At 41.1% G+C, this 27,736-nt stretch overlaps 1 protein-coding gene and 2 long non-coding RNA genes across 3 annotated transcripts; all 3 read left to right on the top strand.

Annotated features, from left to right (window-relative positions):
• Positions 1 to 241: 241 nt before the first annotated feature.
• LOC143186744 (uncharacterized) lies at positions 242 to 7,049 on the top strand. The gene is made up of 3 exons (XR_013003100.1): positions 242 to 543; positions 673 to 876; positions 6,891 to 7,049. It is a non-coding gene; the product is annotated as an uncharacterized LOC143186744 (long non-coding RNA).
• LOC143186745 (uncharacterized) lies at positions 1,536 to 27,447 on the top strand. Its single transcript, XR_013003101.1, has 2 exons — positions 1,536 to 1,730; positions 27,117 to 27,447. It is a non-coding gene; the product is annotated as an uncharacterized LOC143186745 (long non-coding RNA).
• LOC143186666 (uncharacterized) lies at positions 6,751 to 7,741 on the top strand. The gene is made up of 4 exons (XM_076390374.1): positions 6,751 to 6,767; positions 6,831 to 7,084; positions 7,128 to 7,458; positions 7,519 to 7,741. The coding sequence occupies exons 1-4, from the start codon at positions 6,751 to 6,753 to the stop codon at positions 7,634 to 7,636; spliced, it is 720 nt and encodes a 239-aa protein (XP_076246489.1). The 3' UTR covers positions 7,637 to 7,741.
• Positions 27,448 to 27,736: the final 289 nt, after the last annotated feature.

Here is a 27,736-nt window from a genome sequence, read left to right as displayed (position 1 = left end):
CAGTCGCGACGATTGTTTAACAAACGCTTGGAGCGTTTAAATCGCGGCTAGACGCTTCCAGATAAGAGCTTATTCCGACTGCTTGCGCGGCGCATCTATTATCAACCGAGCAGACCGAATCGCATCTGGTTACGAAGCACAATCCTCCCCCCTGCGTTTTATTTACACCAGAGTGGGTGGAGGGAGACCCGCGAGAGGACCGAGACCCAATTTTCTTCCTGGTTCGCTTCGTCGAGCCCAGCGAGAGCATTGTGCTATCGATGGCCGACAATTCCGTCGTCGCACCGCGGGGAAAACGGGAGCCTGTTTCGATTTCACCCGCGTGCCTCTCCGTCGTATATAATCCTGCCTCCGCCATGCTTAAGGAAGAATGTTTCTTGCGCGAGGGCCGACTGATTAATATGCTGAGCCGTGTCGCCGAGGAATGACGCTGTTTAATGGGGTATTCTACTATTTTGGTTTGCGCGATTGAGAAATCCTCTGACTCTTAGAAAAATCAAAGAGCTGAACCTCAACTGCAGGCTCGTGGAGGAATTTCTACCAGTATGTATCAGTTCGATAAGTTTTGTATTAAAAATTAAGATAGCTGTATTAAAATATTGGCTGCTTTTGAGTACATCTGATCGAGGTAATTATTAATATTTTTTTAATCTTTTTATTACGAAAACAAAGTATGCACCTTTCTTCACAAAATTCATGAAGCGTGAAAGGAAGAATGTTTCTTGCGCGAGAGTCGACTGATTAATATGCTGAACCGTGTCGCCGAGGAATGACGCTGTTTAATGGGGTATTCTACTTGGCGGGCTTGCGTGATAGAGAAATCCTGTGGAATTCGAAAGGGACTCAATTTTACTACCCTTAAACATTTTCTCTAGGGTAATTAGAATGTTCTTTTCAATTTGAACTTTTTTGTTATTTTTACATAATTTCTATACCTCAGAGCCAGGCTAACCCAAGTCCCTTCTTTTTTTAAATTAAGTTTTATGCAGGATCTTGTTGCTTTTCTTCATTTTATTGGAATAATAGGAATTTAGTGAAGTTACGGTGTAGGTAGAAGAAATTTAATAATTAAATTTAATATTAGAAATTATTAAAAATATTAAATAGGATAATTAAATAGAAAAATATTAGAAATATTAAATAGAAATTTAATATTATGTTAAGAAGTAGGTAATCGCGAAATCGACTTGGATAGGCTGACTCTGAGCTATAGATTTATGAGGTCCCTATAGTTGCTTGAGCTTTGTTTTGTTTTATGATTGGGACACTGTTTTGGTTAATTCATGCTAACTTTGTGTTCGTGATACTTTGTCGTTTGACAATATTGGAGAAGTTTGAAGCAGGTTGGATGCGGTTGGAGAAGGTTTCACCAGGTTGGAGGCTGTTTGATCCAGTAGAGGCGAATCGAAGCGAGTAGGAACGAATTCGAGGCGGATCAGAGCAGTTTCGGGAAACGCGTTTCCGTGGAAGGATTAAAAATAGCCAGCTTAAATGCAGTCAGGACAGATTAGTGTGGGTTGCAAATAACTTGGACACCGCTGTTTGTGGTCGAGCGTCCGAGAGTTAGTTACTAAAGTAGATTTGTAGAGTAATTGTTTATAGTCTTGATTACATTGGGTTGAACAGGGGTTAAATACGAGCGCTGCAAGAAAATGGTCATGTGGTATTTGTCATTTGTGGTGGGTTGTTAGTTATCTCGTCTCGGCTACATCAAGTGCGTAATTATTTAGGTGAATATCCTGAACGATCATTATTACGTTAGCATTTCATTTCCAATTTCTTGGTTCAGTTTTTTCCAAACATTAAATTTCATTACAATTAACTGCGCAACTCGAGCAGTGTAATGAAGTGAAAATTTTAATTTTAATGAATGATATTTTCTCTAATTGTCCGTGTCCTCTATACATTGGTCTATTTCACAGAATTTTCGGTGCTATTTCAGTCCCCAAATGTTACATAAAGTACAAGTGCTTTTCAAACAGTGTGTAAAGTGATTAATTAATTTATAGAAAACATATACAGAATGTTTGCATTACGTATGAATCTCTACAGAGCAAGTTAATGTCTTGTTAGCTTTGCATGGACACTACAGAATGCACACAAATTAAATAAATTAACAGAGCGCTTGATAGTGTTGGTAATTAATAGCCAATATGGAAATTTAATTCATATAAAGTGTATTAAAGTTTATAGTGTAACTTAACAAAGCGTTAACATTTTTCCGAGAAAAATCATTGAAAATTGTCGAATAAAATTCGATTGCTCTCGAGTAGAATAAAAAACGATTTTCCTCGAAATTGAAATATTCTATAGGGTATAAAACTGATTTTAAAAGCCCTCTCAATAAACAATAGTAAATCCACTCACTCGACCATGTTACCTTTTATTACTTTAAAGTTTATGGTACAATAAAAATCTAAATTCGGGATTATTCTAGTTCGTAAAAAAAATTTCAACTTCTAATTACGGTCTCCCGTTATAAATGGCTCGTGAATGGAAAAGTACCCTCGGGCGTGCAAATGTCCAAAAAAGTGTCGGCTTTAGCAGCTGGCTGCGAAATTTTTTGGAACCACCTCGCAGTTGCTAGAATTTTCAACACTATCGATCTCTCTTACTCCTGTTATCGCGGAGCGATAGTGTGTTTAACACGTTATCACAAAATTTGCAAGCATATTCCGAGCCGATTAAAACGACCAGAGGAGGCGCGGTTCCACCATTAATGAAATGTTGAAAATGCGTCGCAATTATGAGAATGATTATTGATCGTTCACACGGGTGTACAACGTTATCTAATGCATTGTCAGAAAATTCCATATCATTATACCGCGGAAGGGATGGGAAGACTTGGTTTTCGATATCAGTAGGACAATGAAAATGCCTCGCAGCCATGATAACTTTTTCGACGTTATCGATTACCAATTACATTGCATACGCATTCGAGCTCATTAATACGTTCTCGAGTAGAACCGTCTGTGGAAACTTTTCGAGTAATTTAATTAGAATAATATGGCACGTGAGATAAATTTCGAAGGAGACGAGTACAGTAGAAAATATTATATTAGTTATTATGAAAGCTTGAGTAAAAGTTTGATGCAATTAAGAATAATGAATCTCATTCTTTATGATAAGCGTAATTAATGGGAGGTAGAAGGTGACTGAGAAGTCAAGCAGATTATATTTCGAAATCCATTTTCAGCAAATATTTATAGAATGCTTGAATAAGACCCGAGACTTTACTCTCGATGAAAGTATCGTAAGATAAATAAATAATGATTGAATAACTCTGTATAGAAGCACCTGCAGAATCGTCACGATAAATAAGTAACTCGTTAAAATAATCAAGGAAGAAAATTTCCATAAACGACTCCATAGAGCCAATACGTCACATCAATACCCAGCGCAGCGTCGATTACAGTTATTTACCCCGATCCTGATCCCCTCGATATGCGAAATGATTTCCCACGGCGCGTGGTCCACGTGACACATGATTCATGCGCGGGCTGATAAAGGCTATTTTGGAAACAAGAAGTTCGCGGGCCCGCGTTTATCAAAGTTTTTTTGTCGCCCTGTACAACGTACTGGGTTCGAACTTTCCGACAACTTCGATTCATCTTGCATAATAATATTTCTCTTTTTTCCAAGAGGAAAAACGCCGAGCCGCGGCGTCGGTCGAACCGCTGAAAGGATAATCGATTCGCGGAAGAAGATAAATTCACTTGGCCAGATCACGATAAATCTAAAACCCAGATGCTATTTAACTCTCTATTGGGGGACATCTTGCCCGATGGATGCGCGATCGCATGAAATATTGCGGTTCGAATGGTAGAACCGAAGCTCGTTTGGTTTGGATTTTACAAAAAAGGAAGTGTAAAAAATAGCAACAAGAAAAAACGGGGAAGAAAGAAAAACCTTCGAAAGTTATCGATCATTCTCAATTATAGCGTTATTTCCTATTTACGAGACGCTTGGTGAATGGATGGATTTCCACGCGAGCGATAAACGAGTAGAGAGGATGAACGCAGATGGAATATCAGCTGTGTCGATCGCTCTAACCTTGAAGATGTTTGCTCGCCTGACGACTCTCGTGCGTAGAAGGTGTCTAAATTATGCCTGGCTATTTTCTTACGATGGATAAGTCGTAGAACCTCGATGTAAGGAACTATATAGCATACAGGCGCCTTAAAGACAGTCAGTCTTAAAGACAGTCTTAAAGACAGTCAGTGAAATCCTAAAAATGTACAAAAGACGTCTCAGACGAAAAATAGACGTCTTTAAGATGTCTACTACGTGGACATCTTAATTTATGGACATAAATTTCGGAAATCTTCAAGATGTCCACTGCTGGATGTTTTTAACATGTTCAAATGATGTCGTAAGACGTTCAGAAATAAAGAGGACCTAAAATAGACGTCTTCAAGACATCGTGTGTTATCTAGGAAGCCTCTGTAATATGTGGCCCGCAATTTTTTCGTCGTCCGCAATAGAATTTGAGAAATGGCGGTGTGTTCTCGGTGTAGGGTATCTCCACGTCATCAATTTCTGTTGTGGGCGACAGGTTTGTTCCGTGAAACATACTGCGCAGTTTATTTATCCGACGCCACTTCAAAGGGTCCGCCTCGAGAAATATTTTTTTCGCCACATTTTTTTTATCCAAACCACCCTTTTCTTCCGAGGGATCGGTCTGCGTTTAATGTACTCTCGGTGATTGTATTTGAGGGAGTAAAGCTTGGGAGGTTGTGTCGTTGCGAAACAGCGACGTGCATCTTGCGGACACGTTGCGCCAATCGTAAACTAATCAATATCGCGACATAGGTGTAATGTCGACGCGGGAAATCTTGTGGTGGTTCTTTGGGAAAGAGAAAAGAAGAAAATGCGAAGTGTTGAAGAGGAATAAAATGGTAGACTAATTAAAAACTAATTAAGAGGGGTGAGACGGTAATTATTGTAAATGGGAAGAAGTAGACTTCGAAAATTTAAAAAAAGAAAAGTAAAGAAAGAAGTAGGAGTTCTAGAAGTTCAGTAATGCTGTAAAAATCTGTGAAAAAACCTCTGAGTCACTCTAGAAATAGACTTCGAAACTCTATAAACCAAAAATAATTAAATACTGGAATATTAAGGAAAGAAGTTCCAGAAGTTCAGTAATATAGCAAAAATATGTGAACAAATCTCTGAGTCATTCTACAAATTACATAATACCTCCACAAGAAAGCACTCGACCCTCACTACGAAAAGCCACCGCCCAGTACAGGAGTAGCAGCCCCCACAACCAGGCACGATCTTCTTTTAAGCGACAATGGGCGATAAGAAGGGTAACAGAGGGAGAGGGAAGTCGATAGAAAACCCCTTTCCGACCGCAGATTTTTCAGCGCGCTCCACGAATGATGAAGCGTTCCATGGCCGTCCGGCTTACATCCTCGTTATCATACGGAGACAAATCGCAGCAAGACGATAAAAGTAACTGCAGGAGGGGGTAGAAGTCTGCCGTCGCCCCCTGACCCCTCGACCCCGCGGCGATATCGATTTTGCGTTATGCCACGTGCAGCCTTGACTGTCCGCGCGTATTTTTCGAGATCGTGTCGTGAACAGCATTCGGGATCTGCTTCCGTGTCGCGCGCGCGTTCCTTCACGTCCTGCGAGAGCGCGGCTAAGGTCGCCGATAAATTTCGTGTCGGGCCTGACTGGCTATAATTCGCAACTTTTACTTCGAGCAGAGTGGCACAGTTAGAGAGGGAGAAAAGGGAGAGAGGCATTCTTGGAGAGTTCCAGGAATACGCGAGGATAAGAGCCTTGGGAAGGGGAAAACTATCAGGATTCTCTAGAGGACTTTCTGTGACCTGTACACTTTTATTTTTGAGTATAGCTTCTTCACGATGGCGTGTAAATTAAGGGAGTTTTAGTGAGGAGAAAAATCTAAATTCAAACTGTAGACGATCTTTGCTCTTTGCTTCATATAGTAGACATCAGAATGTGATCGTAGATTTTGCTTTGAAAATTTCTCGAGTTTACTCAGTTTGTAGGCATGCCAGATTTGAGTAATATTCTTGAATATGGTTTTATAGAGTAGGGTATAATAGCATAGATATTCTGACATTTATGAAATAACGAGAGACCGTAATTTTTGCTCTATGAGTCTTTCATCATTGTTCTTCTCTTTTACTAGATATTATTTTTGGGTTTTCAAATTTTGTGACGGATGTGTCTGACTGCGATTCTCAACTGTCTCTTAAAAATGATAGATTGAAGTGGACGTTATTCGGGAGTTAACGCGTGTTTGGGTTGAGGGAACTATCAGAGGACTCCCCGTTGACCCATATAGTTTTATTGTTGAGTGTACTTTTTCTCGCTGGCATAGCAATTGAGAGACAGGCAGTAACACAATAAAATGCAAATCCAATCAGTAAATCTTCGCTCTATGTTTCATAAAATAGACATCAGTAGCTGATCGCAGTTTTTATTTTAAGAATCTCTCGAGTTTACTCTATGATTAGGCATACTTGTAGTATTCCAAATTAGATTACCATTCTTAAATGTACTATTATAGAGTAATATATAGCAGTATAGATATTCTGACGTCTGATATCGAGGAAAATACCGAGAGACCCTAATTTTTGCTCAATAAATCTTTCACCATTATTTTGCTCCTTTACTAGGTATTATTTTTTGGTTTCCCAATTTTGCATTGGACTTGACTGATTATAGTTCTCAACTTTTCCTTCCAGACGATAGATAGAGGGGGACATTCCTTATTTTATGCTTTGCTCCATACAGTAGGCGTCAACGAGTGACCGTAGTTTCCTCTTTGAGAATCTCTCGAGTTACTGCTCGATTAGACCTAATTTTAGTATTCCAAATTTGACTAATCGACTACAATTCTCAACTTTTCTGTCCAGACGACAGATAGAGGGGGGCATTATACGGAAGCTAACGCGATACGCGACGATAACGGTGTTTGGATGGAGGAAACTATCAGGGAAGGACTCTCTGTGGCCCGGTTTCCAAAGTGCTGGGATTTACAACATTAATTTTCGTGATGGACAACCGCGGGCTAATGGCACTTTAATGACCGAGAACTCCATTGATTCGCGCTCGTTGACCATGCGTACCACCGTGACGCATCCAAAATCAAGATTTACCCCAGCCTGACGCTGATCAATGGTCGCCGCCATCGCGATACAGCGTTCGACGTTTGCGGATCCTTGGGATTCCTTCGCGTCATGCTGGTTCGCGGGAGCCTTCAACATCTCCAGAAGTGGCTCGTTGCGATGGCGCTGTGGAATTCGCTCCGAGCATGTTGCTCCGAGGGTGGCTACGTTCCTGGATACCTTGCGCTGTCTTTGATGAATTAATGCGACTTGCGGCGAGTTTTTCTTCGCGTGGCGGGAGACACAGTGGGGCTGGAAGGGAAATAAGGTTTCGAGCGCGTGCTGGGGTTACTGCGAGAGCTGTACTTGTAAGGGGGTGAGTGTCCTTAATGGCGATCAGTATGTTGCCATGTGGAGTTTAGAGCCTGGGTTGCAGGGAATGGTTGAGAGGGTGGATGTACGAGGAGTTTGAGAAACTGTGGAAAGTCGAGATTGCTAGATTGGTGGTGTCTAATTTTTATTGTTGGTTAATTCTGAGGAGACACTTTATATAAGTTGGAGATCATGAGGGAAAGTAAATGACATGATACGAGAGGAATCTGTAAAGTAAGTTTTGTATTTCAAACTTCACATGGTGTAATTTAATTAAAACGTTTTATTCGTTTGGCTTGTATTAAATGATAACGCTTAAGTAATTGAAAACTAAATGTAAAAATATTCGAGAAACCCATTTCATCAACTTAATACCTCCACCTGCAATGCAATCTAAATAACCGTGGCACTCGATTTACGTTAGCAACAGCGCTGCGTGTGCATTGAAATAAGGAACAGCATTATATTTAAAAAAGTCCGCAGTAATCCATGCAAGTGCAGACGTTGGAAAACAGCGCGAGTATTAAGGGGTTGAAGTAAATTCAGTGCTGGAGAAATCCTAGCAGCTTTTTGTGGGTTTTAAATTTCATTGGGCGACTCTTTGGGTCATTTTTTAAGGGGGGCGTTGTCGAGTAAGCCGTCGAGAGAAGGTGACACTTCAACACGGCCACTTATAGCCACTAAATCCAAGGGTTGACGGGACTTAGGCAAGCGCGCGCAACCCCGACACCTTTAAAGACGATTTTCTTCAACAGAAATATTCCCCTGTTAGATATACACTCGACAGAAATTGTGCTATTTATTTTTAGACATTTTTTTATTTGTATAGGATTCGTTTTGAAATAAAAATTTTTGTGAGTTTTCAGGAGAGTCGAAAAACAATTACGATTATTCATTTCTTAACATAGGTAGTAGATATTTGAAGCAGATTATGCTATTTTTCCTTCATTTATAGTGTAACTTAAGTAAATTCTTATTCTTCTAGTAAAATGGAGGGAAAGCAATAAGATTCTGTTAAAAATTTAATTTTTGGAAAAATGGACTTGGGTTACACTAGGCTATGAGGTACAGAATTGTTCCTATAGAAGCTTGTAAGAGTTAGGATATGAAACTATTCAAATATTTAAATGTTCAGGTGTTCAAATATTCAAATATTCAAATATTCAAATATTCAAATATTCAAATATTCAAATATTCAAATATTCAAATATTCAAATATTCAAATATTCAAATATTCAAATATTCAAATATTCAAATATTCAAATATTCAAATATTCAAATATTCAAATATTCAAATATTCAAATATTCAAATATTCAAATATTCAAATATTCAAATATTCAAATATTCAAATATTCAAATATTCAAATATTCAAATATTCAAATATTCAAATATTCAAATATTCAAATATTCAAATATTCAAATATTCAAATATTCAAATATTCAAATATTCAAATATTCAAATATTCAAATATTCAAATATTCAAATATTCAAATATTCAAATATTCAAATATTCAAATATTCAAATATTCAAATATTCAAATATTCAAATATTCAAATATTCAAATATTCAAATATTCAAATATTCAAATATTTCAATTTTCAAATCTTTTAGCAAGGTAAAGCACAGCAGCCTGATCCAAATTCTCCTCAAGTCCGAAACTTAATATTCCTCCATCTCGAATAAACGTTCATCATACAGCCCCAGACTGTCCCCAGCGACAAGCCAAACAATCATCGCGGTTTCCCAACGAGCAGCATCGAACGCAAACGGGCGGCACATCGCGATGCATTTTACCTCGAGTCGTCGTACAATGGCCCATCAAGCAGGTCGCGGAGCTCGTTTCTTTCGCTTGGTCCACGTCGGATCAGCGAGTTATTCTTCCGTTTCCAAGCGCGTGGAGGTCGAAACAGTAGATCCTCGGTCGCCTTCTCTTTCACCCATCCCCCCTCCGGTGGTTGATCACACTTTGATCAACGGCCGTCTCGTTAATCAAGGCGTAAACTGTACACGGGCACGAGGAGAGCCCAGCCTTGCGCCGCTTCTTTCCCTTCGTTGCTTTATCACGAGCCGAGAAGAGGGCCGCTCTCATTTTCCAGGTTCAAAGGACGACTCCCTCCTCGCGGGGGTTTGTTTTCCTTAATACTCGATGTAACGCGACCTCTCGCATTCTACACCTCGTTTCTTTGATCAGAAGAAAGACGACGGCCGTGGGAGTTTCAACCGAGCGAGCCTGATAACGATAACGAGGAAAAGGAGCTCAAAGGCGCGTGAAACGGGCTCTGCTGGGAATATTTCAGGGCCCTCTGACCCCAGCGCCCCTCTCTGTCCCTAAGAAATGGCTCTTTCGCGTGTCAAACCGACGATCTTATGAATTTATTAAGTGCAACTCGAAGGGGTGGCACCCGTGGTAGGAAAATTATGGTTACACGTGATGTATCTGATTCGAAGCGACGTTGCAAGAAATAGAAGCTTTCCCTTAAGCCTCGTCCAGGTTGCTCAAGTTACTTCAATTTAAGTCGCCTGCATTCGTGTAGCTTGTTCATGTTCACACATGTCAAGTTCATTGAGTTCAAGTAGGTCGAAGGAAACTTGAAGGAATATTTTAAATCAAGTGAAGTAACACGTTCACATTGGTCAAGTTGCCTCAAATCATTTGCATTCTTGCTTGGATTCAAGTCACTTGACTAATCTGAACAAGGCTTTAGGACGCCCCTTGGAGGGGCGTCGTCTTAATAGAGCTGTTTCTTGAATTGCAGAGTAAATGCGCTCTGGATTGATTCTCGCGGCGATTGTCGCGTTTCGAGAAGTTTTGCGAGCTGCTTCTGTGCCTTGAATATTACTTTCAGGGATTTATGCTGGGGGAAGTTGCTCCGAATTCGTGGGTAATTGTTCGACTCGGGTATTAATCGTCAACGTAGCGCTTTCAGTTTTTGTTGAGTAGTTAAATATAGGTTGTCGGTTACGCTTGAAGTCACTGGATGAGTTTCATTCAAACTGGGGTGTACGAAACTTTTTCTTGTTGTGAAGTACGCACAATGAGGTGGAATAAAAATCAAAATTATAGAATTGTTTCCTGATGGTGGAGGAAAAGTTTCTTTAAGGACGCAGAAGTTTTCTTAAATTAGCGTCTTGAAACAGAATTTATGTAACGAGATACAATATTTTTTTTATCTACAGTTTTTTAAATTCTTCATCTCTTTTGATACTACTTATCTACATCAGAGACATTTCTTTTTACAAATTTAGGGACTCGTACAGTGTCTCCTATGGCTTCTAAAAAATTCCTAGCTCCCTCAGGCGATATTAATCAGCGCATCAAACTCATTCACCCATATTCACAGAAATAAAACTACAACATATTCTGCCCTTATCTCTCCAAAAGTCATCGATAAACCCTCAAAATATTTCCCTCCAACTAGCACTTCGAAAATCGTAAAAAAAGCACGATAGGGTCGAGTAGTCACAGGGTGGAAAGGTTCGCAATTTTTTAAAAAAAAACCTGCTCTCTCCGCGCGCGCACAGCTGTGAAACAGAAACAACAAGCAGAGCTTCGCGGTGCGCACTTCAGGGACTGATCTTTCCGCGACCCTTTCAACGCGAGCTCCGTTCGCGAATGACAACAGTTTCACTGATACCTCCTGCGCACTGATCTTCGTGACATAAAAAAAAACAACAGGCACAAAATACAGGAGAGAAAAAAGAATAAAAACAAGACTACTCTCCGATGGGTGGAGCGCGAACAAAACAGCTTTAAATCGGCCTGGAAACAATAGGGAAAACGTTACAGTAATTACTGGTATCCCAGTCGGAATTAAAACGCGCGTGGTTGTTTTTAAATACGCGCCATCAAGTAAATCAAGGCGGCTAGCATCATTTTCCTGGATCGCAATTACCGCGGGGGCTATTCCACGCGAGCGACGAGCCGAGGGAGGGTGTCGAGGGGGTGAACAGGGGCACGTATTCAACGCTGGCGTGCGCCCTTTTCATTACAGGCTTCATTTCATTAAGAAGACATCTTCTGGCTGCTACGACGATCACGGGATCGAAAAGGAGCGCGTTAAGCGGGTTAAACGTTTCAGCGGGAGAGGGGCCGCGTGTCGACTTCGCTGGCGAGGGTGGAGCAGCGAGCTTTGAGCGGTCTTCTTACTTAGCGCGGCGAGAAATGGACCAGATCTGTGAAGATTTTTGGAGAATACGGTGGGACGAGCTTGGCTGAAATTTCGTGCAGGTGGACTCTTTGCTGGATAGGGTTCTCTGTATTTTTGTAGCTTCTTTATTGGAACGTGGGTGTGCACCCCTTTTTCTAGGAATGTGTTTGTTATTTTTATTTTTAGATTGTACAGAGGTGTTTGGTAATAGGATTCTAATTGTTTAATTTTTTATACAGTTTTTGTATCGTACTACGTACTTAGAGTAATGAGAAAATAATATCTTAGGATTGAATGAAGAGAATTGTATTTTGAACATAAACGATGAATATGTTTAGTCGATTTTGTTATGTATTTTTCTCGGTTTGCTTAAAATTTGCCTCGAACCATTTGAATCCAAGTAGCTTGACTAATCTGAACAAGACTTTAATACGCGTAAATGTAATAATATTTATTATTACATATTTCTCTCCAGCACCTCCCAGCTTCCCCTCTATATCCTAAGAGGGAATTCATTAATAACCTCATCAAGCTCACAAACCCCTGAATACATCTTTCTAACCATATTCCACACACTCAGTACCCAGAAGACAAGCACAAAAAACGCGATTCCTCCAATTCTCCAAAGTAGTACGACCCCTTGAGGAATCACATTTTCGAGATCTTAATGTAGACACGTCATCGCGTTGCTTCCACCCCCTTGCCACCCCTCTGCGTGCTCACATCTCCGCCTCTCGTCTCCCACGTCCCCGTGGAACCGTGAGGGTGAACCGTGCTCGAGAGAGACTTCGCAGCGAAGCGAGACGCTGAGATAAAGACGCGCAAGGGGGAGAACAGGAGCAGGGGTGGGAATGGGGTGGGAATGGCGGTGGCTGCAGAAGTTTTCGCATTGCGCGTAAATTACAAACGACATCGATGCATCCCCGAGCTTCCTATATTCACGACGCCTCTCCCTCGCCTCGCGGAAACAATCGCCGCTGGCTTCGATACTCGAGGCGAGGGTCCTCGCGGACCTCCTTCCTGGGACGCTCGTTGATTTACCTGGCAACTTTAATCACGACACCCCTGGCTAATTTTATTCCGCGCCGAGCAGGGCAATCAATTTAATAAGGGAAGTTCGCGCCGCCGCGAACACTCGCCCCCATCGCGCACCCTGGTCGACTCTTATTTTCTGATTACGGAAGGGCTTCCTGCGCGAGGAACGCTTACGCTGGGCGACTCGATCCTCTGCAACCTTCTGCCCTCCCTGCTGACGGTTTCACGGGAGCAAAGTTGCGGTGGAGATTGAACTTTATGCGTTTAGGTTAGTCGTGGGAGGGTTGTCTGGGGTGGAGGGGATGGTTTTTTTTGAGGATGTTTGAAATGCAGAGTATAATAGTCTTCTTAATAATCTCTATTGTTTAAGGGAAAATATTTCATTTTACTTCACGATTGTTGATAGATATCGTTAAGTGTTGAGATATTGTGATGTTTCATATTACGTACATGAGGGGTAGTTTTGGTGGAATCTTGTTTGCTAAGTAATTTTGGCAATTTTGTGATCGATTTTTGTTTGTTTGCTTGTTTTGATGAGGCTGGGTTGGATACCTTGGTTGATGGAGGTGAGAGGGAGATAAAGAAGTGTTTGCGAGGGAAAGTTTGTGGTTAGGTATGTCTTAGTTTTGGGTATATAATATTTATATGGTGATTATTAGGAATTTGTGGAGGAATTGAAGGGAATTTGTTGAGGAATAATTTATGAGAGGAAATTGATGTCTTTTAAATAATTCATTGGAGACCAAAGTGACTTGGAGTTAACCTTAGCTTTGTCTTGACCTTGCTGAGACTCTAATGTTACCTTGATTTAATTCTAATTTGACATTGAGTTGAGCCTGACTGTACCCTGATTCGATATCACTTTGGCCCTGACTTGACATCACCTGTGATTAAATTATCCAGGTTCTACCTCTAAGATTATGATCTCATTAGGTATTGATTACAATTATCGAGTAGGTGAAAACTGGTTTGATATTAAATTCTCTGTGAATATTTTTTGTTTTAAAATTTATTACATGAAAAGTGATACAAAAATGGCGACTAAAATATTTGGAAAATAATTTTCCTCTGAAATTTACACGCATTTTTAATAAATACTCGCAAAGTACGTACAGCACGAAGTCGAGGCATAAATTATTAATACAAAACGAAGCTGGTTATTCTACACGAATAATTAATAATGACAATATAACAGTGTAACTTTACTTCTTTATTCGCTCACGCACTTCTGGAAATAATTTTGAATTCTAACAAAATTCATTTTACTAAATAATTAGCAATTAGGAATCCTTTTAAATTTCCTGTTCCAATTAGTCTGTATAGTAATAGTGACTTATGCTTGCTTTAATCACATTCTCTATTATCGAATACTCCACTGAATTTTTCATGACAAGCCCTTTGTGATATTCACCAAAGCTTAAAATTATTTCATCCAACCGAACAGCGTTTGCGTGCATTGTTGCTCCCATTTTTGATAAAATCTAAACGAGTTACGAAACACAGTATCAGTCAGCAATCATTCCCTAAATGCAACAAAACAAAGCTGTTCTCGTTAAACACACAATTCACGTAACAATCAAAATCTCGTTCCAAGATCCCAGCTGCAGAAGCTAAATACTTCATACTCAAAGTAGGTACATGCTTCATACTTTTTAAACAACCAGTCCTTCCAAAAGTTGATCAATAGCGAACCAGTGTCAATCTTACGAACCTGTCCCAGCTATAAATTCGCGTACGAGCCACGATCCTATATCAAGGAAACGCAGCATCCTCAACAAATCCCATCCAATCTAAAACACATCAAAAGGCCTGAGTCTCCCTGAACGATCAGAAATTAAATCACCAGCGGACCACAACCGCTGGAAAGTGCAATTGGAAAAGAATGACTCGCACAAAAGGACCTGCCACTAAAAGCAGACCCGTAAACGAGCATGGAAGCTCATCAGCGTCGCGAAAGTCATTAGCACGAGGGGAGGCAGTCGAGTTTGACTCGGGGTGCTCGACGCCTCCAGGAGCTTAATGAATAAATACAAATCCATTTCGGCTAAATAATACCAACACGATGGCACCGTCTGCGCGACGATTTCGGATTAGCTGCAGCTTAAACAATCGCATTTTCGAGGACCCAAACAAAAGCTGAGCATCATCTCTTGTTCCCCAGTTTTCTGTTCGGTCGACAGCCGCGAGACAGGAAACGCACTGAGGGGACAGCTGACCGAGGGTGAGTTGGAACTTTTGGGGAGGAAGGAGATAAAAGCACGAGAACGATCGCGTCTCGGGAATCTGATTGAATTAAGTGCTCTTGTCAGTGTCAGTCTTGACCCTCGTCTGGTGCACGTCACGGTGTTTATACTAATTGAACTTTCAGTAATTGGTAAGAAAAATATTCGTGGATGATTGGTGGGAAGTAGTGGACCTGAAAAGTCGCGAATTTTTGGAGTAGTATTATGAATAGTTTTTTTTATAGAATAGTAGACATTTGTAGAAAAGTGGTGTTAATTATTTTTTACAGAGGTTCAGTAATGCTACTATATTTGTTGAAATATACCTCAGTGCATATGTATTGGACCAGAATTTAAAATCATTTTCGTTTAAATGAAGCACCATAGCAGATAATAATTTGAGAATTTTCAAATTTTCAAACCTCCAGTTGTCAGGACAGTGCAAGTAATACCAGGTTAAATTAACTAGATGCAAAATAACAAGAAACACGCAGGAAGCTCACGCAGACAACGCAACAAAAATTATTAATGTAATTAACTCTTATCTGCTGCGGCGGCCCACTCATTTATTATTCAAATTCCGCGTAGCTATAGACCAATATAACTAGCAATGCTACAAGAAGTAATCTTCATAAATTAGAATATCGCATATTTCCTAAGCATTTAAGTAAATTAACAACGGTATCTGCTATAATAATTCATATTAAAAACAAAGAGGCAAACAAATACATAAATTAGTCAACTTCCCCTCAAAACACGCTATTTTCATATCTCTACGTACGGTAACCCAAAAGCCCCCAAAAATGTTCACACACTTACTTCATAAAGCGCTCTAAGCGTGCAGCGGCATCGCAGCAAAACTGAATAAATAAACTGAATAATCAGAACTGCCTGACACGTTGAATTCCGCGGGCTGCAGCCGAAAGAACACTAAGTGGAGAGGGTAGGGGTTTAATTAACAAACGCAAGAAGTTACAAACGCACTGCGCGCTCTGGTTCTTTCTAAAGTAGATTAGGCAGTGATAGTCAAGAGAAGCGACGGCGTCGAGTTTAATTAACCTGGGCAGATTTTTAATTCGAATTGAAGAGGGAAGAGAAAAGAAGAAAGGGAACGTGGACGATGGGTTCTTTTGTTGGATATGTGGTTGCCAGACTCGATCCTACGCATAGGGATGAGTGACGTCAGGTTTCTATTACCAGTCTGTATAGATACAGTTATGACATAACATCATGTATATTTTTGTTATATTTTTATGTATATATTTTTATTATTATTCCTCCATAAAGTAGTCATCTAACTATACCTTCTTTCAAGTACAATTTTCTGAGCTGACCTGACATGAACATCCCCGCATCTAAGGCAAGGGCTGCTAGATAATCTTATTGATAAGTGCACTAGCAGGCCCAGGATGGAACACTTTCCTTTACTCTTTTCCTTTCTCTTTTTCTCTCACACACCCTCGTCGACCGCCTCATTATATTGGATTTCATTGTCTTTTATACAAGGTGGTCCATTTAAGAAAGGTCACCTAAATATCTTTCTCTAATTGTGATGACACAAAGAATATTTTACATACAATTCGAATGGCATAGAAAGACGAATATACTACAAGAAATGTCTCTTTTTGGATGTCTCAAATAAAATAGTTTCAAGTCAAATATTTTTCATATCACAATTGGAACATGTGAATATGTAGGTGGCTTTATTTAAGTGGACCACCCTGTATTCCTAATCCCCCCATGGAAAATAATAATCACTATTTCCACGCACGCGTCAAATCCAGATCTTCGTTGCTTTGATTAAGGGAAATTTTCAGCTTTCCTTTCAAGCGGCCCGCGTTTTTCCGCCACCGTCGAGCAGTCGAGCTCTCGATGAGGAACTTCCACAATCGGCTGCGCTCTTATCCCTCTCTTCCATCTCGCCGCTTTTCCCCCGCTCCATCGCCGCTAGTTTTTCCATTATCCGTTACTTTATCTGTTACTCTGCGCTTCTTTCGCGAAACGGCTGGAGAGCCTGGCTAGTCGACGAGAAAGAAAGCCCTTCCAGGCCAAGGAACTCCAACGATGGGCGAATTGCTCGCCTGAACATGCCTTTACTCTGAAAGCCACTGGTGTTTTCGACTGAGCCGCGAGACTGCGGAATTACTGCATTAAATCAGAGATGGGCAGGATTTTTTTCAAGTATAGAAGGTAAATGTCCCAGTGACTGTGTCGATATCTAAATACTAATGTTATAACTAATATATTATATATGTATGGTATATCTAGGCCCTAGATTCCAGCAAGGTCTTAGCAGGACAGTACAATACTACCCTAACTATAGAAAAATGCAGTAGCTACAGAAAAATGTGAAATTGAATTTTTTACATTTTTAGATAATTTCGAATACTTTATGTCTAGTTTTAGTGCAAAATATCAGTAAAATATTTTTAGTACAGGTACCGCTTTTCTTCATAGTTTGGCAGAATATGCCACCCCTTATTTCTCCCCCACCTTCCAATTTCTCCCTCTATACCAAACTTGTTTCTTCCCCTGTCTCACAATTTCCCTCACCACACCCAAGAAGGGACTTCATCTGGCAACCCTCATCACAAATCAACTCTACTCTCCTGCGTACACCCATCTCAGACGAATCTAACTACATCGATATCCTCTATCAAGGAAGCCATTAAACAAGAGAGACAGAGACACAATATGATCCTCAAAGCGATGCCACCATAAAAACATCGCAGCAGGACTCTAGCGCGACGTAAGAGTCCCACAATGCTGTCAGACGCTTTCCTACTGTTTTGTCTTCGTGGCAGCACTGTCTTCAATTCTTCCAGCAAGAGAATCACCCTCTAGAAAACATCGCTGCGACCAGAATGCTTCGACTTGCCCATACACGCTAAAAACAGTCGCCTCTCGATCAACTTTCATCCCCCAAGAAACCGCCCCCGTTTCATCTCCCTCTTACCACCCCTCCCCCTCCCTGACCTCAGTCAACACCGCCTCTCCCTGGAGTCGAGCCTTCATCGAAAGGCGATTCGACGGCAAACGCGTCGTCCAATCGCGACCTTCCCCATCCACCTGTTCCATCGGGAGCGCGACAGTAAACAAACGCGATCGCACGTACACGCAGCTCGTAGTTCCGCGAAATCTCATTGGAGTCTCGCGCTCGTCCCGCGTTCCAGGCGTGAACGCCTCGACGTTCACGTCCCCCTCGCGCGGAAACGAGTTCTGTTGTCACGTCTCCTTAGCATGGCCTCGCAGACGTCACGGAAATCCCAACGCGGTTCCTTGGACGCGTAGAAAATTCCTCGCGACACAGGGGCAAGAGGGGGGGGGGGGTGAAACGCGAGCGTCGACAACATCAGGTGGAAAACGAACTCCCCCGCGTTTCGCCATAAACGTCGGAGTTCATTTCGCGGCGAGAAACGAGTTTTGTCGTCGCATCTTCTCGTTCGACCTCCCCCAACCCCCGACCCGCCCCTCCTCGACCCCTCTGCCGTGTCATAGAAATCCCAACGCAGTTTCTTGGAAATATCGAACGTGGCCGCCAGTAAACGGGAACGTTATGAACAGGGGAACGCCGTGTTCCTCTATAAACACGTCGGGGTTCGTTTTGTATGGGAAACGAGTTTCGTCGTCGTATTTTTTGGTAAAGCCCGCGGCCGTGTTGCGGGGGAAACGGCGGAGTTAGTTCCTTAGATACGTGAGAAATATAACGAGAACGTTATGAACGGAGAACCCCAGCGTCTCGACATATAAACGTCCCGTGTTCGCTCGCGACCGAGAAACGAGTTTCGTCGACACATCTTCGGCGAGCTTTGCAATTCTATTATGGAAGTTCTAGCGCAGTTTCTTAGAAACATCGGGCATAGACCGTAATGAAAATATCATGAACCGGGGAGACTCGTGGCAAATGCGCGAGTTCGTTCCCGTATGGGAAACGAGTTTTGTCGCCGCGCCTTTGCTGCAGCCTGTCCCCATTATTGAAATTTTAACGCGATCGTTCAGAATGACGTAGAGTAACAGAATGGGAGTAGAAAGTGCAGAGTATAGAGGTGGTGGTTTAATGCTTTCTTTTGAGTCACGGGAATTTGTAGTTTTAATTTCATTAATTAAGGGAGCATTTGGTTGGAGGTAGAATTTTTGTCCAGATATGTTTAGGATTTTTGCACAGAGACGTCTTAGGGACGTCTTGAAGACATTTAGTGAAATCCTAAAAATGTACGAAAGAAGCCTTTAAGATATCCGATGTTTATAGCTTAAATAGCACAGAGACATCTTAAGAACATCTTAAAAACATCCAGTAAAGTCCTAAAAATGTCCAAAAGACGTCTCTAAGACGTCCCATGTTACAAATCAGTATGTCTTTAGGACGTCTTAGAAACATTTATAAGACGTTTTAAGGACGTTCAAATTACGTATTTAAGACGTTTTATAGATGTAAACTTTGCAAGTCTTTAAGATGTACGCTCTCGGATATTTTTAAAACGTCTACATTATGTTGTAAGACGTTCAGGCATAAAATGAACACAAAATAGACGTCTTCAAGACGTCATGTGCAATCTTGTTAGATTAATATGTCTTTAAAAATATGAAACTGCATAAAAATCTACAGTCTAGAGAGATTCACAGTTCAAATCTAAATACCAACAAATTTTCTTCAAAATTCTGCTACTTAAATTCTCCACACTCATATTTAAAGATAAAAAAAATAGAATTTCCTTATAATTCAAGCTGTCGAAACTTCGTTCCTCTTCACCAAAATCCCGACACTGTCTTCCCCGAGCAAAAGGTTCCTCTAAAGAGACCAGTGAACGTCACAGTTCATTCCCCATGCAAAGCAAGTTTCGTCATTATCCCAGCGCCGCTCACATGTCGCAGCGAACCGTGGGCACTTCATTTGGAAGCATAAAATATTGCTCAAAACAGCGTCGCGAACGGAACCGAGCGTTCTGCGACCAGTACCATGGCCTTTGTTCCGCGTGGGAAACGAGTTTTGTCATCGTGCCTCGGCGAAGCCGCAACAAACACGGCGCGGTCTCGCGGAAATATAAAATATTGCCTGGGACAGGGGGAAGAAAATCCCATAGAAAGAGAGCACCTTGTTCCACCCCCGCGGGCCACCTCTGTCCCCGCTCGTAGGGTGTTTGCACCCTCCCCGATGCCCGTCGACGTCACAGAAATCCTCGACACAGTTTCTTCGAACCGTGAAAGACTTTCAGAAACAGGAAGAAACCAGCGACGACAATATCGCGAGAAGGGAACGTTCCATTACAAGCAGTGGCTTCGTTCCACGTAGCTGGGGTTTGTCGTGTCATCGACGGGGCTCGCAGGGGTCGAAGGAAGTCCTGACGCAGCTCTTTGGAAATATAGAAAATTCGCCGAGGCAGCGGGATAAACATTACGGGGAAACGGAACGTTACGCTGCGCGATAAAAGTCGGTGGTTTCGTTTTAACCTCGTACACGTCCAAATTGCAAACACTCTTACGCGATTTCCGCAGGGATGTCGCGGATTACGCTGAGACGTGAAGAGTGGGTGCAGGGTGAGGCGAAATGGGAAAGAAATGTGGGAAGGGTTTCAGTCTCGGTTCCAAAATTTCTGTGTGCAACTCGTGATAATTCTTGTCAGTCTTGGAAGCTTGATTCACCTGAGTGGGCCTCTGGCGTTGACTTATCACAGTTTTGCATAATTTGTGAAGCGTTTAACAGTGGCAGGGCCATCGACAGAAAGAGTCTTTTTCCATGTGTTCACAGAATGATTTATAGAGAAATAAATAATTACAACAATTTTAATATTTATTAAAGAAAGACATAGAGATCTCAAAGCTAGAGTAACCTAAGTCCATTTCTTCCAAGATTAAGTTTTTTACAGAATCGTATTGCTTTCTCTTCGTTCTATTAGAATAATAGGAATTTAGTTAAGTTACATCCTAAGTGAAGAAAATGTAGTATAAACTATAAACTGCTTCGAGTACTATCTCAATAAATGTGTAATAGCATTCGTTTTTCGGCTCTCTTGAAAAATAACAAGAAAGGTCTTGGGTTACTCAGGCTCTGAGGTGCAGAATTTTCAAGCAAAAGTTCGATAATCGATGCCTCGAATTTTCTCGCCCCGATCGATACAAGGAGCCCAAGTGTTCCATGACGAACATGTCTCCGTCTCGCACGAGTCCCATCGCGATTATCGTTCCATCGAATCTCGCAGACAATGGGGGAGACTCCTCAAAAATTCAGGAAATTTTCCAGCGAAATGGAAAAATCGAGGAACGACGTCGTTACGGTGAAACGCAATTCCGAGCTCCCAGCGAGACGGTTTCGTTTCGTCACGGGACCGGTTGCAGAACCTTATCGTTTCATTTCGAGGCTTCGTCGCTCGCGTGGACGCGCTCCCTCGAAAACGAAAGAGAAATTTTACAAAGGCGCGCGACGACACGGCGAAAGACCTCGGCGCTCTGTCACAAATGGCGTCGCGCCGTGAACGCAGCCTGCTCGTGAACCTGACCGGGAATCCCGAGCGTGGCGGCTCGACGAAATGCCGCGACAGACAGGGGCGAGCCAGAGGCGGCAACGTCCTGAAAAAGGAAGCCGAAGACAGGGAGGGTGGCGGCGGGACGCGTGAAAGTTTTGCGTGACACGCCGCGAGGGTTGTTATCGTTTTGGCCACAGGCAGTGGCTCGCAGTCGAGAGGCGAGACCCGTGGCAGTCGCGGAATTTGGATTCAACAAATGCACGAAAATTGGTGTGGGGTTGCCTTTGAGGAAATATCTGCTGGGGAAATGTCATAATACCTGGAAGCTTAAGATGCACGTCTCAGTAAATGGACAACCGAAAAATGTATGTTCTGACACGTGAATTATATCTGGAGTAACTGAATGTATTATTTTTTGGCAATGTTTTTTGGTTTTTACTAGAATTTGAGCTGAAAATTAAATAATATTGATGTTAGTGTCTGGTAAATTAATGGGACACTTATCTTACCTGAGGGTAACATTTGCCCTCAGGTACAGAAATATTGTTTAAACAATTTGGTCTAAATTGTAGTTCAGTATTTTACCCTCTAACAGTCAGAGATTAGAATAATAATTAAATGAAACGTTAGTACTGGATTATAATGGGCATGGCAATTTGACTCTTTATAGTAATTGGATTTTGGATTATTAAAATTGAGTAAGTTATACTAATAGGATTGGATATGGTATAAGAAGATTTTAAAGAAAAAGGAGTATTAATGGTGAAGAGACTGTAAAAGGAAATTTAATCTCTTTGAAGATAGACGGTGTGTGCGAAAAATGAAATGTACAGAAAAAATTCAGATTATTTGGGTAACTTTGAAAAGCTGGATGTAATTAGAAGTACAGTTTGAGTAAAGGTAGTCATTAATGTGAATGTAAGTGAAACGTGTAAAGTAGAATCATTTTAATAGGTTTTGATTTCCATAAAGAGAAGCTTTTATTCTTAAGAATTATAAGGTAGAGTGTCTGACTATTTCAAGGTACTTCTACTTGCTCGTTAATGTGTTATTATAGAATAGTGTAATAACGTTTTACAAATTACTTACTTTTTCTTTTTTTAAATATTGGGTTCGTACAGCTTGTATTCACAAGGATATAATTAGAAAAAAGCGTTCGTTTTAGTTCAGTGTTAACAAAATATTAAAAAATTGAAATTATTAAGTGATATAGAAGGACGTGTGCACTTTTAGCTGGTTTCAATATAACAAGTCACAAATAATTTGTAAGAATAGAATACTGTAATTTACAGTAGATAGACATGGTTGTATTGAACATGCAAGTAGATTTAACCAGTGATAGACAGGCACGATGGCCAAATAAATCTTGTCATTCGATTTCCTGAAAATGAGGACTCTCTACAGCACAGTTCCATTTCACACTATATTTATTTACTTAAAAATAAAAATTCGACGAGTGTCCTGCTCGAAATACCTTAAAATTCCACAAATATCATAAAACCCAGCAATTCATCTAGTTCTCTGCTACTCTTAAATATTTCACAACTACCTTATTCCCTTGACAACCTCAATAGATTTGCATCTTACATACAAACTTAAAATTAAAATTCCAAAAAAAAGACATTCCCTCAATTCCACTCTTACATCCTTTTATCCCCAATAATATCAAGAATCTCCTACATTCAAATATCAAACGATCTCTACACTCTTCCCCACAATTCAATACCCTTCAGGAACGCGCAAACATCAGCCATCCCCTATAAAAAATCGAATGGAATCCTCGAAGCTCGAGCGAGCCCTAAAAAATCCAAAATTCAAACACATCTGTCCAGCCCCAGAATTTGCCATCGCGCGTGCAATATGCCTCGCGGAAGTCTCTGTCCAGTTTTGACTGCGAGCCACTGGCAGCCTCGTGGACGCAGGAGGGTTGTTCCTGTCCTCGGGCAGGGGCTGCTCGGGATCTATCGGTAGGCCAGATTTCAGTGGCGCGGCGTGTGCACGCGACGCTCGTTTCCACGGTATTGGTTTCCATAGAATATTCGTGTCGGCGGGCGCAGCTGATAAACACGTGCAGCGGAAGGAACTCCTGCGTCGCTGGGAGCCAGCGAAGATGGAGGAGATAAAGTCCGCTCGCGGGAGAGCGTAAGGTGATTCCGCGAAAATAATTTCCACCCTGAATGGAAACGGTGTCTCAGAACTTGCTTCGAACAAGCCTGTCGTCGCGAATTAAGGCTCTCCGTTACGCAACACGGCGGAGCAAGCACAAGTATCAATAGGATCCCCGATCCTGCCTTCGTTGAATACCTATTCAGGAAGCTACTTGGGACAGAGTCGAAGTTCACGCACAGAGGGGATTTACAGAGGGCGTTCAATATGGCAGGTTGAAGTTGAACTGGAATGGCTGGCGATATTAAACGTGAGGAACTATGGTGACACTAAAAAATGAGAACTTGATCTTCGTTTGGGAGGAAGAGTTATTGGGAACTGTGGTTTTTTGGCTGAGAATCTCTCGAGATATATTTGTACAGTTATTCGGGAATACTGAAGTAGAATATTTTGAAGTAATATATTAGTCAAATAATTATTTGAATCTGTAGTTTTTGTTTTAGAATCTCTCGAGATACTATATTGGTAGAATCAGATTTGAAACCTGTAGTGTTGGGTTTTAGAATCATTTGAGGTACTGTATTAGCAGAATTAGAGTTTAAATCTGGAGTTCTGGTTTTAGACTCTCGAGGTACTGCAATAGTAGAATCAGAATTGGAACCTGTAGTTTTGGTTTTAGAATCTCTCGAGATAATATATGCATTAATAGAATAATAATTTTAGCCTGTAGTTTTTGTTTTAGAATCTCTCGAAACAATATAGATACAAAGAATGCTAAGAAAATATAAACAGCAATACCTACAGTGTTACCTTGACTGTACACTCATATTATCTTACACTACCTCTACACTAGACAACTTTTGATCACACAACCAAGTTATTCAATCTAAAGTTGATCAAACTTGTCCATGTAAACACAACTTCAACCAAGTGAATACGACAATTTCAGGGTACGAACAAGTTACTGCCAACTCGTCTAAAATCCCGCTTCATATTATAGCAAATTTGTTTCAGATTAGACCAAAACAGATCTAAAACCAGAGAAAAACCTCGACTCACACTATCGATTTGCTATAACATGTAACCTGATTTTTCGTAACGTAACAGTAATGCATTCACACCCTTACAATATTCGACTTCAGCTTGATGACTTCATTAATTCATCTAATATAAATCTAATATAAACCTATCTAGCATTAGAGCTACTCCCTCGATCCTAAGAAGGCAAATTCCAATTTACTTCAACACCCCTCATTAAACACAAAACTCATAAACGAACATTCTTCGCGCACCCATATCACGTGAAATTTTCTCTAAAAATTTCATGTCAGTGACGCCAGTGCTTTCGCCAGTATAAATTCGTCTAGCCTCAGTTCTCGCCAGGCTATCGCTACCTCTCAAGGCACGCATCCAGCGAAGAACTCGGCAGTTTTGTTTTAATACGCGTTGTCCAGCGCAATCGATAACCCTATCCCAAGCGTGATACGAGTTTATCGATCCCCCCTTTCACGGCGCTGTCCGCTTTCCGTTTTGAAATCTTCGTTCGGAAGCGGATGATGGTCGGATGGGGCGAGGCTCGCCGAGCGGATGAGTCAGAGCTTTCCCCCGAGCACGAAATTTTTTCCTACGTCGGCTCCCGCTGTATGTAGGGCCCACGCTGTCTTGGACTGGCTGGACAGCGATCCGGATTATCTCCTGAATAATGAAGCGAAAAAAGAGCGCGATATCGCGGGGATCGTGGGAGGGAGCGTTGCGCCCTGCCTCGCGTAAATTTCGCGAGAGACGTTTCGAGAATGTCCCTTTAATAAATTGTAAACGATTTGCTCGATCTCCCAGTGTCGACTGTGGGCACTCCCGTCCGCGAGGAATTTGTTGCTAAAAATCTGGGGCTTGAAGAAATTCGATTGTACCTGGGCTTGATTTATAGGCGTGTGTTCGCGTTCTATGTTTGCTTTTTTAAGTTGGTGCAGGGAGGCGTGAAGAGAGAAATGAAGATAGAGTGGGATTAATTGCTTCATTATGGAAGTTAGTTTAGGTATTATTGATGGGGAATTTGATTCTGGTCTTGGTGATTGATTTTAAGTAGCTTAAATTGTGGGAAGATTCGAATTCAGGCTTAACTGTGGAGACAGAAAAATAATAGCTGATAAAGATAGCTGTGGTTATTAGAATAATGTAACTTTAACAGGTTATTTCTATAAAGACAGCTTTTAGTTCACAAGAAGCACAGAGTACAAGTGTCTTACCGCGTCTGACTATCGCAGGGCAATTCTACTTGCGCGCTAAGTATAGTAATCAGTCCCAATGCTAAAGAAAGAAGATAATACCCAATCCAAATCTAGTACTAGGTAGCTTAAGCTGTTGGGAGGTTAAAGGTCGGCCCTAATTCCACAGAAAGAAAATAATGCTTAATCCAGACCTTGTGTTGAAAGCTGCTTCATCCTCGACTGGGTTTAAGATCAACTCGCATTAGTTTCTTTCTTGATCCGAAATAGTCTAATTTCTGGGTCCATAAAAATTGAGAGATTCAGGATTCGAAGACTGGAAAATAGAATTTCGCATCTGACACTTTTACAACGTCGCTCTATATGCATAGAAAATCTCCATCTCCTCTGAGTTACACTCGCTCCTTGACGTATCGACGTGAAATTAAGTGTCTGATAAGGACGCCGTGATTTAGATCCAGAATATACGCTTCCAAATGTAGTTTTCGACAGAGGTGGACGATATCGGTTCCGCCGCGAGTAATTCGAAAGCCATTACGTATTATTTAATGACTTCGAGACTCCCATTGTTGGGAATCACGGGTGTGTAAGTGACGGACTCTCTGGACTGCTGCGCCGAAATAAAACCGCCAGAGATTTAAATCAAGACGCTGAGCAGACCGCATTACAGGGCTTCCTTGCCCTTATCCATCATCCTAGGGGAGGACGTTATTGAAAAATGTGCAATCTGCAGGAAAACTGAGTGTGACGAAGCGTCCTCTACGCGTGAATCACGTGCGTGGTGAATTTTCCACTCTGCTTGAGAATTATCATTCCAAAAGGTCGCGAGGGCTGAATTGTATTCGTGGCTGTCATGATGTACAAGGTGGATAAAAAATAAAACGAAACTAAAGTCAAGGGGCAAGACGAATTCATGAAAGTAAAGTGTAGTTACTATAATTACTGTGATTACTGTGATTACTGTAACTACTGTAATTCTAGTGATTATTGTAACTATAGAGGTATAGATAGATTAATGCTTCAGTGAATGTTGCTTGCGTACAAGTTGTAGTGTGACAGTGATTTGTCTGTGATGTTCACCTATCTTGTCGATGTTCCTGCCTGCTAGACGTTATCAGTTCTAATTGAATCGACTTAGTGGACGTATCGTGTAACTTTGCTAGTTGCTATGTCAGTTTACAACTACTCATGCGGAAATGGTAGACATGCACTCCATGCATGGTCGTACCAATGAAAGTAGTTTAACTATGTCTTGTGTGTACTTAAACTCATAATCCTTTTGGAATATAATATACAATACCTACAATGTACCTTCATGATACTGTAACAAAAAAAATTAAGTCTCACAGATCACTAATTACCTCTGAAATTATCCATGATAATTTCAACTCAACACTGCACATTTAATTGTCGACTTCTCTGAGTCTGACGACACACAAATTCTTCGTCTTTCTTTGTAGACCACAGTGTACAGTTGTAGCTTAGCATCGAGTACGCTCCCAGATAAAGTTCTTCGCGATGAATATTCTTCTTCGCGTCTGAAGTTTAATGCAGTATACTTTGAAGCCTGGAGAAGGACGCAGAAGGATACTCGACATTCCTCGTAGAATAATTCAACGTCGAATCACCTGCCAGGCCATTAATAAACCCTATTACTCGGGCTCAAAGTGTACCGCGGCGCGGCCAACAGGTGTTTACACAACAAGATTTTGTTAAAAATACCATCATCCATGGTTGTGAAAAAGGAATTCAGAAAAGGTCGAGTTTATTGGGGACAACCGACTGGTTCGATAGTGGATAATAGTGTTTGGATTTTCTGTGCAGAATTATGGAATCTCCTATAGCCATTTCTCTCCAGTGAAACTGGGGATTCTGGTAGAGATGGGAAATTTTATTTCGATGAGTGAATCAACTTTTATTCCCCGAAAATAAGGAATATTTTACAGAATAATATTTATACTCAGAAAAATAATCTGAAGAGGACAATTTTTCTTTGAAACTTTTGACTTACAAAAATCGGTTAGCGTTGAAATAATTTGTTGGGGCTTGTTGAAATAGTGAAATAAAATCGAGCTGTGTT

This window comes from Calliopsis andreniformis, unplaced genomic scaffold (genome assembly GCF_051401765.1).
Source record: "Calliopsis andreniformis isolate RMS-2024a unplaced genomic scaffold, iyCalAndr_principal scaffold0022, whole genome shotgun sequence".
NCBI lineage: Eukaryota > Metazoa > Arthropoda > Insecta > Hymenoptera > Andrenidae > Calliopsis > Calliopsis andreniformis.
Note: the sequence above shows the minus strand (reverse complement) of the source record. Positions and strands in the feature narration are given on the sequence as shown.